Raw genomic sequence first — 12,321 nt, 5'->3', positions numbered from 1 at the left:
ACGAGAGTTGTGTCTCCCCGGAGTTGTTCTTGTGATGCTGGTTGCTGCGCAAAGCCGCCTGTTACCCCCGTGCTAGACTCCGACCGAAGCAACAGACATTCAGTCTCAACCATGGTCGACCATTCTAACAGTCCAAGCGAGGTGTGATAAAGTAACTTAGTCCATGCAAGTCTCAGCTCAAGGTAACCCTGAGAGGATGCAATGCTCCCAACAGGGCAAATGAGTGACGTTGCGCTGCCAGATTGACAACCATCAGGGGCATCACCGACAACCCACCACTGACATCCCACGGACGATCGGGAGGTCGGTAATTCAGTCATTCTCCTCCGAGGGCAAAAGTAATTGTATTTTGGTTAGACTTGTGCAGATCGGTCCTATAGTCATCGGATAGTTCACTTCCGCTCTGCGTTTGTGTGTCCTCCTTGCCAGCACATCAACGAAGCTAGACAAGTGCAGTCAAGACTGAGGAGCAATTCGTCCTGAGGAGGAAATTGTGATAGACGTGACAAAAGAAAACTCATCATGAGGTTCAATTGTGTCTTTATGAGGCTTGATGATACAATTTTCGAGAGTGAATTCGTGAACGTTGGTGGATGTTGGCCTTTGGACAATGAGAAAGAACTTGATGACTCGAGGAGCTTGTTACAAGTCAGGATCAAGATGGGTATATAACACCTTGCAAACTACCTCAAACTCTCTCATCATCAGCTCACACCATCAACTTGCTCACTCCCCAACATTAATCGAGCTTCCTCCACAATGCCCTCTCTCATCTCCATCACGATCCTCTTAGGTGCCCTGGCTTCTCAAGTCTCAGCATCACCCGCCAACATCGACAAAAGAGGTCTCAGTCTTCCTCCTCTGATCCCCAAGATCCCAGGAGTAACTGAACCTCTTGCCGATAACGCTCCTCCCCTGCCTATTCTTCAACTCCCTACTCCTCCGTTGGATAGCCCCCCTTTCAAGGTGTCCAACATCAAGCCCAAGAAGATTGGATACTTCTGGACTGGGGCTGGTGATAACAAGCATGCTGATTTCTTGGTCACTGCTAGTCTCGATGATGTAAGTCTGCTGAGTCTATGGTGAGAAGTATGCTAACAGGCTAGGATACCTTTGGTGAAATCATCGACATCACTGATGTCAACACTAGTGGTAACTCACCTCACCATCTAGGCAGTTCGCTCGATGGCAAGACCCTCGTTGGAGGCGGTCTTCTTTCTCTTCTCAAGACCCAAGACACTGCCTTCTACTTTGACACTTCGGACCCATACCATCCCAAGTTTGACCACAGCAACCGCGGTATTCTCGGTTCCATCGTCGATGAGATCCGCGCCAAGCCCGATGGTGGTTTCTTCATTACTTACATGGGTAGCGCTGTCGGTACATCTCCCGGTCGATTGATCGAGACTGATGCCAATGGTAACATCATCCATGAGTGGCCTGAGGATGTTGAGGGCACACTTAACATCCTGGGAGAGCAGTTCTCTCCTCATGGATTGAGTGTGGACTTTGACAAGAACATTATTCTTACTTCTGACTTTGTCGTTCCTATTACGATTCTGAAGCCGACTCTTGGTATTAAGAAGGCTGATACACTGCGCCTCTGGGATCTCAAGTCTCGCAAGATTATCTCTACTATTACTATTCCTAACGTGAGTTGTCCGAGCCAAGATGAGAACACAGCTGACAGTCACAGGGCCAAGGTATCCAAGATGTCAAGTTCATCCCCGGTAACAAGGAGAGTGCAGCTCTAGCTACGTAAGTCCCTCAGCGCTCAACTCCCCTCACTACATACTGACTGACGTGTCTAGTGCTGTTGGACCTGGCCAAGTCTGGATCATCTACCCCTTCCGCAAAGACTCCAAGGGCAACCAGGGTGTCGCCGAACTCCTCTACGATCTCGGCGACAAGGCCAAAGACTCTCTCGCCATCTACTCCGATATTACCGACGACGGAAAATTCGCCTACTTCACCATCACACTCGGCAACCACATCGCCGCTCTTGACATCTCTGATCTTGACAACGTCAAGCGTCTTGACGACCCTGATGAGGAGCAGCCCATCATCGGACCTCACTATGTCAAGATCTCTCCTGATAAGAAGAACCTCCTCGTTACTGGCTACTTTGTTCAAGGTGGAGCTGTAAGTTGCCATTTCTGTGTTCCTTGGATGGGTTTGTACTAATGTTTGTAGATCTCTATCGTCAACACTCCTGGTGATTACAAGGGTCACTGGATTGACATCAACGATGATGGATCGCTTAGCTTCAACCGCACCATTGACTTTGAGAAGATCTTTACCAGGACTCGTGGGGGTGCGCGACCGCACAGCGTTGTCATCTTTGATCTCACTGATCCCAAGAATCCTATCTACTACTAGGTACCTTAGGGAGAGCAATGGCCTGGTGGCTTTGGAGGGGTGATTAAAGCGTAGTATGGTCTGGTCTATAGGGCTTGAGGGATTTTGGTTGGACGATGGACTGGATGCTTGTCGTTTCTTCGTACCTCTACGAGGCCTTCATTCAGGGATGTACTGTGGTGCTTCTCTAAATACTTACATATAATTCTCAATTGAATCTTCAAGTTAGTCATTAATTTGCTCATCTGTTGGACTGTCCCCAGCGAACCTTTAGACGCTGGATCGAGTGCGGGCAATGCCTTTGGCCACTATTTCCCCCTAATACCTCCACTGTGAGGTACCTTAGTGGAGACCGACCTTGACCATGCACCGCCGTGAATAGGTGTGGACGCCCGCATAAATAGGCCATGATCAGCGCCTCAGCCCAGCCAACAACTTGCAGGGATAAAATTGTTAGCCACTGTCAATGGACGTTTCGAAGGATGCATGATGAGGTGCTGTTTGTTTTAAGCGCCCACCTCCCTGCTAGATATAGTACTTAAGCTACCTATGCGTCACTCATCCAAACATTTCTTGTCTCTTTTCTGAGAAACCAATTTGATAATCATCTTGCAACAACATGTCTACTTCAAGTTCTCAACTAGCAGCATCTTTGGAGGCATTGCCCCCAGAGATTTTAATTCCCATCGTAACACGCCTTCCAGGGCTCGACATTCTCTGGGATCTGATGACGGCATCCCCTCACGTCTGGCGTCTCTTCAACGACCATGCCATCACCATCGTCGAATGTATCCTCTCAGGTCCCAATGCAGTAATACCGCCAGAGATTGCAGAGCTGACACGCGCTGTCATACTCGTGCGCAGTCGAGCAGTTCCTTTCGAGAGCCTGAATGAATTCCAGGGCCGGTTCTTACGTAAAGTCGGGCGCAAGTGGAAGGGCAGCAACATGGAAGCCCCTCCAAGACCATCCCCAGACGAAAAGCTGAGCCCTGGATGCTTGTCAGCTGCGATGCCACCTGTCGAGGTTCTCCGATCGGTTGTCGCAACCACTCACCAAATATCTGTCCTTTCGCAAGCATGCTTGACCTCGTTCCTTGACCGTTTGAGAGATCCTAGCTTCAGACCTCTGCACCTTACCAACCCCCAAGACCGGTATGATCGTCACCATAGGCGAGGACCAATTGGTGAATATATCGAAGCCTGGGATCAAGTCTTTACCGGAGAACCTGTGAGTGTGGTTGATGTAGGTCAGCCTACGTGGGTAGAAGAGATGCGAGTTGTGCGTGCTCTATGGTATATTCAGCTCGTGGGTGAAATGCATCACCAGATAGATTGTCTAGAGTGGTCGGATCAGGACATCGAGGGACTGAAAGATATGAATCCCGGCGATGACCGTCACAACCTTGGAAGCCCATACCCTCTGTCACCCGAAGAAGTCAGGTCTGTCATGGGATATCTGGTAACCCTGAAGGAGGCGAAGCAAGATTTGTTCTACCGACTACCACGTCCTCCTCGTTGTGAGAGATGGACTACAGCTTTGCCCATTCGAGGCGAACGATACATGGAGATCGCGGGATACCGGGATGATGGCAGCCCCATCAAGCGGAGCAAGTTTACTGAAGATCGGCTTTGGGGTCGGACCCCAGTGGCATTGGATGGAGACGCCCCTGGAATGTCAATCTTCGAATGCTTGACCAACCCCCCCTCTCACCCTACCAGCGCATCTCCCCTTGAAGGCATCAAATTCGACTCATTCCGCCCCTTCGGCCTTGCAATCTGGGATGCGTGGAGGATGCATCATTTGGGTCTGCACTCCTCGATACTCGAAGGCCAAAGACGCTTGCCCTATGATGCCTTTTATTTCTTCGCTTGGGAGAGTATTCTTCCTCCTGATGAGGTTGCAAGTGTGAAATCCAATCTTCGGGCAAGGAAGAAACGTGACGCTGAAGAGCGACAGGCATCGTGAGCAGAGCAGGAAAGGTTGGGTATTCAGAATCAAGCTGTGTACATGGATAAAACGACACAACAACTGATTATAACCCAAAACTTGTTCACTACTACTAGGCTTTATGACACTTAGAAAGTCGGTTCGGGCCCAGAACACCAGAATAAGCTTTAACCTGATTTAATTCTTGAATCCGGAACACGATATGCTATAATTTAGGTAGACTGATATGTCCTAAGATTCTATTTTAAATTATGAGTAGCATACTTGAGCAGACGACATAATATCCTAAAGACTCTCTCTTGGGTGCAGTTCCTCAAGGAGATGTACGCATCAAGCTCGAGAAGCGTCAACGATATGAAACAGAAGCATAACATGCCATTCCTCTTGTTCACGGCCGACCTCAGTACCCTTAACCTCAAAATTCCCTTCAGGAACAAATACATCGACTTTATTAATGACTCTTGCCCCTCCAAGTCTGTTTTTGTGGTTAATCAGCATGAAGGCTGCTCCTGAGCCGTTGGGGCTACCCAGGATGGCGTAAAGTTCCTTTGGATCTTTTTGATGGGTGATGGCTATTCTTTTCTTCCACGGGCCCAAGGACTTCTTCTTGTGGTCTCTCTCATATTTGTTGAGAATGGCCTGGAATACGATCTTGAGAGTGGCGTGGTTCACAATCTGGGCACGGATGATGTACTTTAGATCTTCGACATCTCCGCCCGATTCAGAGCAGACTCTGTCCTATCGTTCAAGTTAGAATAGCATCCGAATATATATCGAGTTTTGCGTTTCTTACCCACTGCATCCAAGCAGCATCGCTCCACTGGTATCCAAAGTTAATAAACTCACAGCATAGGGACCGAATTCTTACCTGTTGTATATGGGTGAGAGCTGTTGTCTCCTTGTCTATTGGAGATGATTGTCCCGCGGCATGTCTTACCCCGACGTTGTGGTCGGCAATGATGACGCCTGGGTTCAGAGAAAAGGAGCTCGCAAAGTTTGCCCCAGTGGCCTATTCAGTGTCAGTAACAATTGCCTCTTGACGTTGTAATGCTCTTCTGCATCAAGTTGCACACTTGACCTACCGCAACTGCTTTTACTTCAACTTCATCTAGGTCTAGAGTACCATCGAGAAAGCCGGCGGGGTCAGAGTACCAATCACCCCCTCCAACATTCACCCAATTGTAGTGGTACAGGTTGGTAGGAGCTCCGATACCCTTTAACGCCTCATTCAAACGATCTCCAAAGGTTGGATTTTGGTTCGCTTGTTTTTCCCAGCCTTCATAGTCCTCTAAGCCATGTTTTTGGAGATATGAGGGCGACTCTGCAGACTTTCCGTTCTTGGACTGAAGTGCTGCTTGAGTCGCCTTCATATCACAATAGAGTGCTTCACCCTTCTTCAGAGCTATCTCATAAGGATCCGTGGGTGGGTTGTCTTCCCGTTTGGAGACGTGAGCAGGGGCAGGGGAGTAGTGAAAGTCATGATCAACTCTACCAGGATCTGAAGAGGATAATCGGAAGGATGGGACAAAAGAGAAACGGAGGAGAAAGAGGGAGAAAATGAGGAGGGAGATTGAACACAAGGTGACCCTCCGCGAAATACTGCGTTTGGTATACATCGTGGACAGTTTCATGAGCATTCAGCAAGATTGTAATAATGGAGATGACATAGGATAATTCCGATAGCTGTCTGGACTGGCAATGAATACATAGTTATAGTCTAGCACGAAGATTAACACTAAATATTAACCCGAGAGACCAAACCGCTTTGCTTTGCAAGACTACCTTGAGTTCAGAAGGACTCTTGGTGCCAGGGCCGAGCTCGTGTAATTGCCGGAACAGATGGGATGGGGGCTGTTGGTCGTACTGTTTCATTGATCCTACTGCGCCTTGCATTGTTGGTTGAACCTTGCCAAAATCAGGACAGGACATGAGGCTTTTTCTGCCACTCCCAGGAAGGATCAGAGATAGAGTGGGCGTGTTGTTGGTTCTGATCTTGAGATCTTCATCGGCGCTTCAAGTGGTGCTGTGATTGGTGGCTGTAACAACGGAGCCGGGCCGCACCACGGACCCCGGCGTTTCATATACAACGTCGGCAGTTTATTTTATTTCGGGTCCGTGTGGTTACACTCGAGGATTCTTTATCTTGTAAGCTTAAACCAACAGCATCGGAGGTATAGAGCCAACAGCATCATATCATCACGTCGTAACAAGGCAGACTCTTTGTTGCCCTCCAATCAGAGAAGCACGGCATGAATCTTACAATGGGAATTGGTTCCTGCATGATTCGACTGCAGCCACTTCTTATTTTTGTCCTCCGCCCAGGCCCAGGCCTATCTATGTCTTGGCCCCCAATGCCTGCGTCGTTTACCGCCGTCTACCGCGCGGAAGGGTTCAGCCCCAATGCGTTCGCTGCCACAAGCGCTCTCCTTCTTCAGGGTGAATAAAGTCACTATTTGACCGTAACTGGAGTAACGAATTGCTGAAAAGAAAGCATGAGTGTTGAAGGCCGTTCTTAGCAAAGCATACCAGAGCAGTCAGATCTTGCCGAGTCCACAGTGATTGAAGCAAATTCTGTCGTGCCAAGGCCCTAATTTCGAAATTATTGGAGTTGAATGTTACTCTATGTTGGTTCAACGAAGCTGATCCTCCATAGTCATCAAGGCGCCCAAATCTTGTGAGCATTTCTGACTGGGGCAACTCCATCATATCCTTGAATGATCACAATTTCCGAATAGTTTCGCCGTAGGATCCTCTCGCATGGATATTCTGAGGTATTTCAGAACCAACAGACCTAACCTTCAAACTCCAAGTCGTGTGGTGGATGCCATACTCAACCAACACAAGACGCAGCCGACTTGACCACCAAGGCACACTTGCTCACGATAACAGTAGGATCCAATCAAGGACTAAACATGACTCACGATCGACAATTTTAGGATCAAAAGAAGAAACCTCCGTCTCATTTCTCCTGCGCCTTTTTATTAGTGGGTTGCCAAACATCCTGGAACCAACAACTGTTCACCAACAGCACTGATGAAAATGCCTCCGAGGCGAAGTCAATGATAGTTGGGGGCCGTGGTACCTTTGATGGAAAGACTGATAGATTAGATATGTTTCTTCCCGTTATGAGGATCGACTTATAAGAAGAAAGGGATAAAGTCACTTATGTTTATCACAAATGGCATCGTCATTCTATTCTTATCAAAAACCTCAGTAATATATCTCTACCTAACTTGCCAACAACAACACTCCTTATGCCGCCATTCACGCTTCAGGGCGCCATCATGATGATGATGGTGCTCGTAGCACTCGTATCACCGCTTGCTTCAGCACTTCCTAGTCTTCGCATACTACCCCTCGGAGACTCAATCACCAAAGGCAACGGCTCAAAAGACCAAAAAGGCTACAGGAACCGTCTCCGTGAGAAGCTCATAGGCCGCGGTACCTCAGTAGACATGGTCGGTAGCTTGAAGCACCCTCCGACTGGCATGGCAGACAATGACCACGAAGGCCATAGTGGAAAGGTCCTTGCGCAGATCAATACCTACTGGAAGCTGTCCATCGCAGCACGCCCCAATGTTGTTCTTGTACATGCCGGCACAAACAATATGGACCTAGAGGTTGACCTTGAGGGCTCTCCTAACATGCTAGCGTCCATTATTGATGGGCTTTTCCAGAATGCTCCAGATACCACGGTTCTTGTTGCTCCTGTAATATGGGCAAATAACCCCAGAATGCAAAAGAACACTGATCGCTTCAACCCTCAAGTCATTTCCATCATTGAGGAGAGACAAAAGGCTGGAAAGCATATCCTCCAAGTCCCAATAGACATCAATGCAGGTGATCTTTCGGACGAGAAGCACCCAAACGACAGTGGCTATGAGAAGATGGCCGACGCTTGGCTGAAAGCAATCCTCGAGGCTGACAAACGAGGTTGGTTGAAAGCACCCACCAAGATAGACGCTGCTGGTCTTCCTGGCGTTGGTCTCGGTGTCGGTGGAGGAGCAGGAGGCGCTCAAGAAGAAATCGTTGGTAAGATCTGGAAGAAACAAGGAACTGTCTTTGAAGGTTTCCGGACCTGGGAGGCTGTCGGAACCATCAGAGGTTCTGCTGAGAACTCCTCACGCGAAAAGGTCATTCTGGCTGATCTGAACGGCGATGGCATCGCTGATTACGTCCTTGCTGATAAGGATGGTAAGATGCGAGCATGGATCAACGGAGGCAAGCCTAATGACTGGAAGAGTATCGGTTATATCAACCCAGACTGGAAGTCTGTCAATGGCGACATGATCCGTCTCGCCGATGTGGACAACGATGGCAAGGCAGATCTCATTGCTTTATATGAAGATGGCGCTGCAAAGGTCTGGAAGAACGTGGACAACGGAAAGAAGTTCGAGCCCCTCGATTCCGAGTGGGCAACCGGTCTTGCGTCTCGAGACAAAGTTCGGTTTGAGGACATTGATGGCGACGGGTATGCCGACTATGTTATCGTGTATGGGGGTGGCGCTGTCAAGTGGGCGCGTAACACGCACAACAATGGCAAAGACAGCAGCAAAAAGAACTGGGAGACTGAAGCCACTATCGCCCCAGGACCAGCTGGTATACCACAAGACTCTACCAGTATCCGAGATATTGATGGCGATGGAAAGGCTGGTGAGTTTTGAGTGCTCGGATAGGTGTACTGATATACTAACTCGGCGTAGATTATCTTGTCATTTATCAAGGCGGCGCTGTAAAAGCGTTCCGCAACACCCTGAAAGAAGGCGGCCGTAACTGGGATGACTTGGGCACAATTGCCCCTGGCATAGAGGGTGTCACAGGCGATATGATTCGCTTTGCCGACATGGACGGCGATGGCTTGGCCGACTTCCTTGCTGTTGCAGATGATGGAAGTATCCGCATGTGGAAGAACCTTGGTATCACCGGAACCAAAGGTCAGAGCATCCGCTTCGCCGACTTGACGGGTGAAGGAAGAGATGACTTGATCTCCGTCGACTCTAGAGGACGAGCTCGGGCTTGGATCAATAAGGGCGACAACAAGTGGGAAGCAATCGGCGAGATCGCGCCGGGTTTCGACGAGGATCTCTCAGACTCACGTATCGAGTTTATCGATATCAACGGTGATAAGCGCGCTGACTACTTGATCATATACGGCGGAGGAGCTGTCAAGGCATATCTCAACAACGGCAACCTACCTGACCCTGGTGATAGACGCATCTGGCAAGATGGTATTACTATTTCTCCAGGTGTCGGTGAGCCAGGGAGCAAGGTCCGGTTTGCAGACCTTGATGGCGACGGGTACGCAGACTTCCTCATCCTCTATGAAGGCGGAGCAGTCAAGTACTGGCAGAACAACAAGAACATACCACCCAGGAACGGTGGCCGCATCTGGAAAGAGGGCATCGTTGTAGCCACTGGTGTTGGGGAGCCTGGAAGCAAGGTCCGGTTCGCGGATCTCACAGGAGATGGCAAGGCAGACTACATCGTTCAGTATGACGGCGGCGCTGCTCGAGGGTATCGCAACAATGGCAAGATTCCGATTGGTGAGGGACGCAAGTGGAATGACATGGGGACTATCGCAGCAGGTGTTAGTCCTCAGGGTCCTGTTCATTACGCGGACATCAATGGGGATAGGAAGGCTGACTATCTTGTTGTCTTTGATGGGGGCGCGGTTAATGCGTATCTCAATAATCACGACTGGGCACCGAAGCTACCGGATAATCCTGGTGAACCTATTCCCGTTGAGCCCGGTACTGGTGGAGGAGGTGGTGGTAGTGGCGGAGGTGATGGTAATGATGGCGGCGGTGACGATGGAGGCAATGATGGAGGTAACGGCGGAGGAGGTGACAGCGGTGATGGAGATGGAGACGGAGATGGAGACAATGGTGGAGGCAACGACGGTGACAAAGGCGTTGTCTACATTGATCCCAGTATCTGGGACTCCAAGAACCCTACAGCAGGTTGCCAACCACCTTGTACCCTCATCCTCCCACCTTGGCAACTCTCATCCAAGACTACGATCAGCTTCCCCATCATCACTGAGACATTCAAAGAGACATGGCCAGAGACTACCAGCGGTGTTACCAAGTACGGAACAACAACTATCACTGTCAAGATTACACTGCCGCCTCTCACGACCTCGGAGATTGGCGTGTCCAACGTGATACTGACAGAGTCCACGTCCAAGTCTGTGCCTGTACGCGTCAGTGTTATTCCATCCCCGGTTACGTTAACCGAACCAACCCACGGAATTACCTACACCTACAAGCCTGGGCCTCTTCCGAGTGATGATGTGGATATTGGACCTCCACCAGGCATCGCTCCAGGTGTCATCATCACTGCTGGACCTCCAGGGCCTATCTGCAAGTCTGGCTGCGGTAAGCCGTGTTTGTTCGGTTGCACCCCAGGTGGAGGTGGTGGAGGAAGCGGTGGTGGCTCGATTGGGTGCATCGGCGGAGGATGTCCTGGACCAGGAGGAAACTGTGTTGGACCTGGATGTGAGAAGAACAACGATGATGACAACGACGACGACGACGATGATGATGATGATGATGACGATGAGGACTGCGCTACAGAGACAAACACCGAGTGTCATCAAGTCTGCACGACAAAGCCCTGTGCCACCGTCTGCAACACATATCTCGGCTGCGACTGCACAACTTCTCAAGTAACCGACTACTGGGTATCCTGCGAATCTTCCTCATGCACCACAACTTCTACTGAAATCATCACCGGTTGTTTCCTCACAGCGACAGCAACGACCACCGATGCCTCTTGTCCCCTCACCACCCTCGACTATGATGATGACCTTGGTGATGACTACAACGGTGTTGGAAACTGGGGCTCGACTTACAAGACAACATTTTCAGCAAGTGTGATTGTCAGTTCAACGCCGTACCCCGTTAACGATGGATATGCCACCGTTGACAGAACTGCATACCCAATTCCTGATGTCAAGTCAGTCACCAAGACCAAGATGCTCGGGACTTCAGCTATTATTGTGCCTTCTCATGTCGGCAATACTATTTCTGTCACTATCAAAGGCGTCTCCTTCGTCACCACGTGGTATCCGAAAGCTACGACGACGGTCGGGGAGTCAAAGTCAACATCCACCGAGCCGTCGGAAACGACATCATTCCCAACCAACACGGCCATCACAGAAGCTGAAGCGTACTGCTTCGAAGGTAACTCAGACTATGTAGAGTTCACCCTCAACGAAGCGCGGCAGGTTATAGGATCATTCTGCGACTCCAGCTACACGCTCGACCCTGGCAACACTTTTGGCCAGAACATGGCCCTTGAAGAAGATGGCTACACAGTCATCGCGTCGGCCAAATGGGCGCCGGATCAGAGCGGCTGCGGGGAAAAAGAGCCGTTCTCCTTCGCCGAAGATGACTGGAACCATGATCTGTGTTTGGATGGCTGGACTGCTGCTTATTCGTGCCCAAACGATGTGGAGGATCGGCAAAGCAGCTATGGAGGCGCGTATGTTCTTGATCCCCCTAAGAATGGCGGCTGTCTTCTCTTGAGCTTGTATGCTTATGATACTTCGACTATGCGACTCAAAGCCCTACCAAAGGGGTCTGAGTCACTGATACCGCCGGTGATGAATGTGACGCATATGGGAGAGAAGAAGGAGTGGATTGCGAATGACAAGTCTGACGGCCGCCGAATGTGGCCAGTAGCTGAGGGCACGACACAAGTGGGCAAGCCCTCGACTACCGGTGAGGTCAAAACGAAGAACCTTCCATGATAACATGGTATAGAATCATTTAGTTCCTTTTCACTTAGTCCATAGGTTCATTTGTACGCAACATCATTCATTTCTCCTGCAAACTTCATGCGACTACATGACTTCTCAATCAGCTTTAGTATTCTTCCACTCCCTATCCCTTATACACATTGCTGTCTCGCTCTATTTCCAGGCGCTCACGAGACTAGTGTGAGAGATGAGCATCCTTCGCCAGTTCGAGATAAGGATGAGTCTCTCATTGCACGTCTTGCTCTCCTTTCCT

At 49.8% G+C, this 12,321-nt stretch overlaps 4 protein-coding genes across 4 annotated transcripts; 3 read left to right on the top strand and 1 right to left on the bottom strand.

The window, feature by feature from the left end:
- Positions 1–759: 759 nt before the first annotated feature.
- On the top strand, positions 760–2,379 carry FSUBG_2278 (neutral alkaline non-lysosomal ceramidase; the record flags this gene model as incomplete). Its single annotated transcript, XM_036680033.1, has 5 exons — positions 760–1,062; positions 1,107–1,652; positions 1,697–1,758; positions 1,812–2,142; positions 2,194–2,379. The coding sequence occupies 5 exons, from the start codon at positions 760–762 to the stop codon at positions 2,377–2,379; spliced, it is 1,428 nt and encodes a 475-aa protein (XP_036542198.1).
- A 598-nt stretch (positions 2,380–2,977) lies between these two features.
- FSUBG_2277 (uncharacterized protein) lies at positions 2,978–4,324 on the top strand (the record flags this gene model as incomplete). The annotated part of the gene is made up of 1 exon (XM_036680032.1): positions 2,978–4,324. One exon carries the CDS (start codon positions 2,978–2,980, stop codon positions 4,322–4,324), a length of 1,347 nt encoding a protein of 448 aa, XP_036542197.1.
- Positions 4,325–4,636: 312 nt separating this feature from the next.
- On the bottom strand, positions 4,637–5,922 carry FSUBG_2276 (uncharacterized protein; the record flags this gene model as incomplete). The annotated part of the gene is made up of 4 exons (XM_036680031.1): positions 4,637–5,044; positions 5,100–5,126; positions 5,175–5,315; positions 5,389–5,922. The coding sequence occupies 4 exons, from the start codon at positions 5,920–5,922 to the stop codon at positions 4,637–4,639; spliced, it is 1,110 nt and encodes a 369-aa protein (XP_036542196.1).
- A 1,668-nt stretch (positions 5,923–7,590) lies between these two features.
- Positions 7,591–12,059, top strand: FSUBG_2275 (chitinase; the record flags this gene model as incomplete). The annotated part of the gene is made up of 2 exons (XM_036680030.1): positions 7,591–8,959; positions 9,010–12,059. The coding sequence occupies 2 exons, from the start codon at positions 7,591–7,593 to the stop codon at positions 12,057–12,059; spliced, it is 4,419 nt and encodes a 1,472-aa protein (XP_036542195.1).
- Positions 12,060–12,321: the final 262 nt, after the last annotated feature.

The sequence above is a fragment of the Fusarium subglutinans genome, assembly GCF_013396075.1.
Source record: "Fusarium subglutinans strain NRRL 66333 chromosome Unknown NRRL66333_c0000019, whole genome shotgun sequence".
Lineage (NCBI taxonomy): Eukaryota > Fungi > Ascomycota > Sordariomycetes > Hypocreales > Nectriaceae > Fusarium > Fusarium subglutinans.
This window is presented reverse-complemented; position numbering and strand designations above follow the sequence as displayed.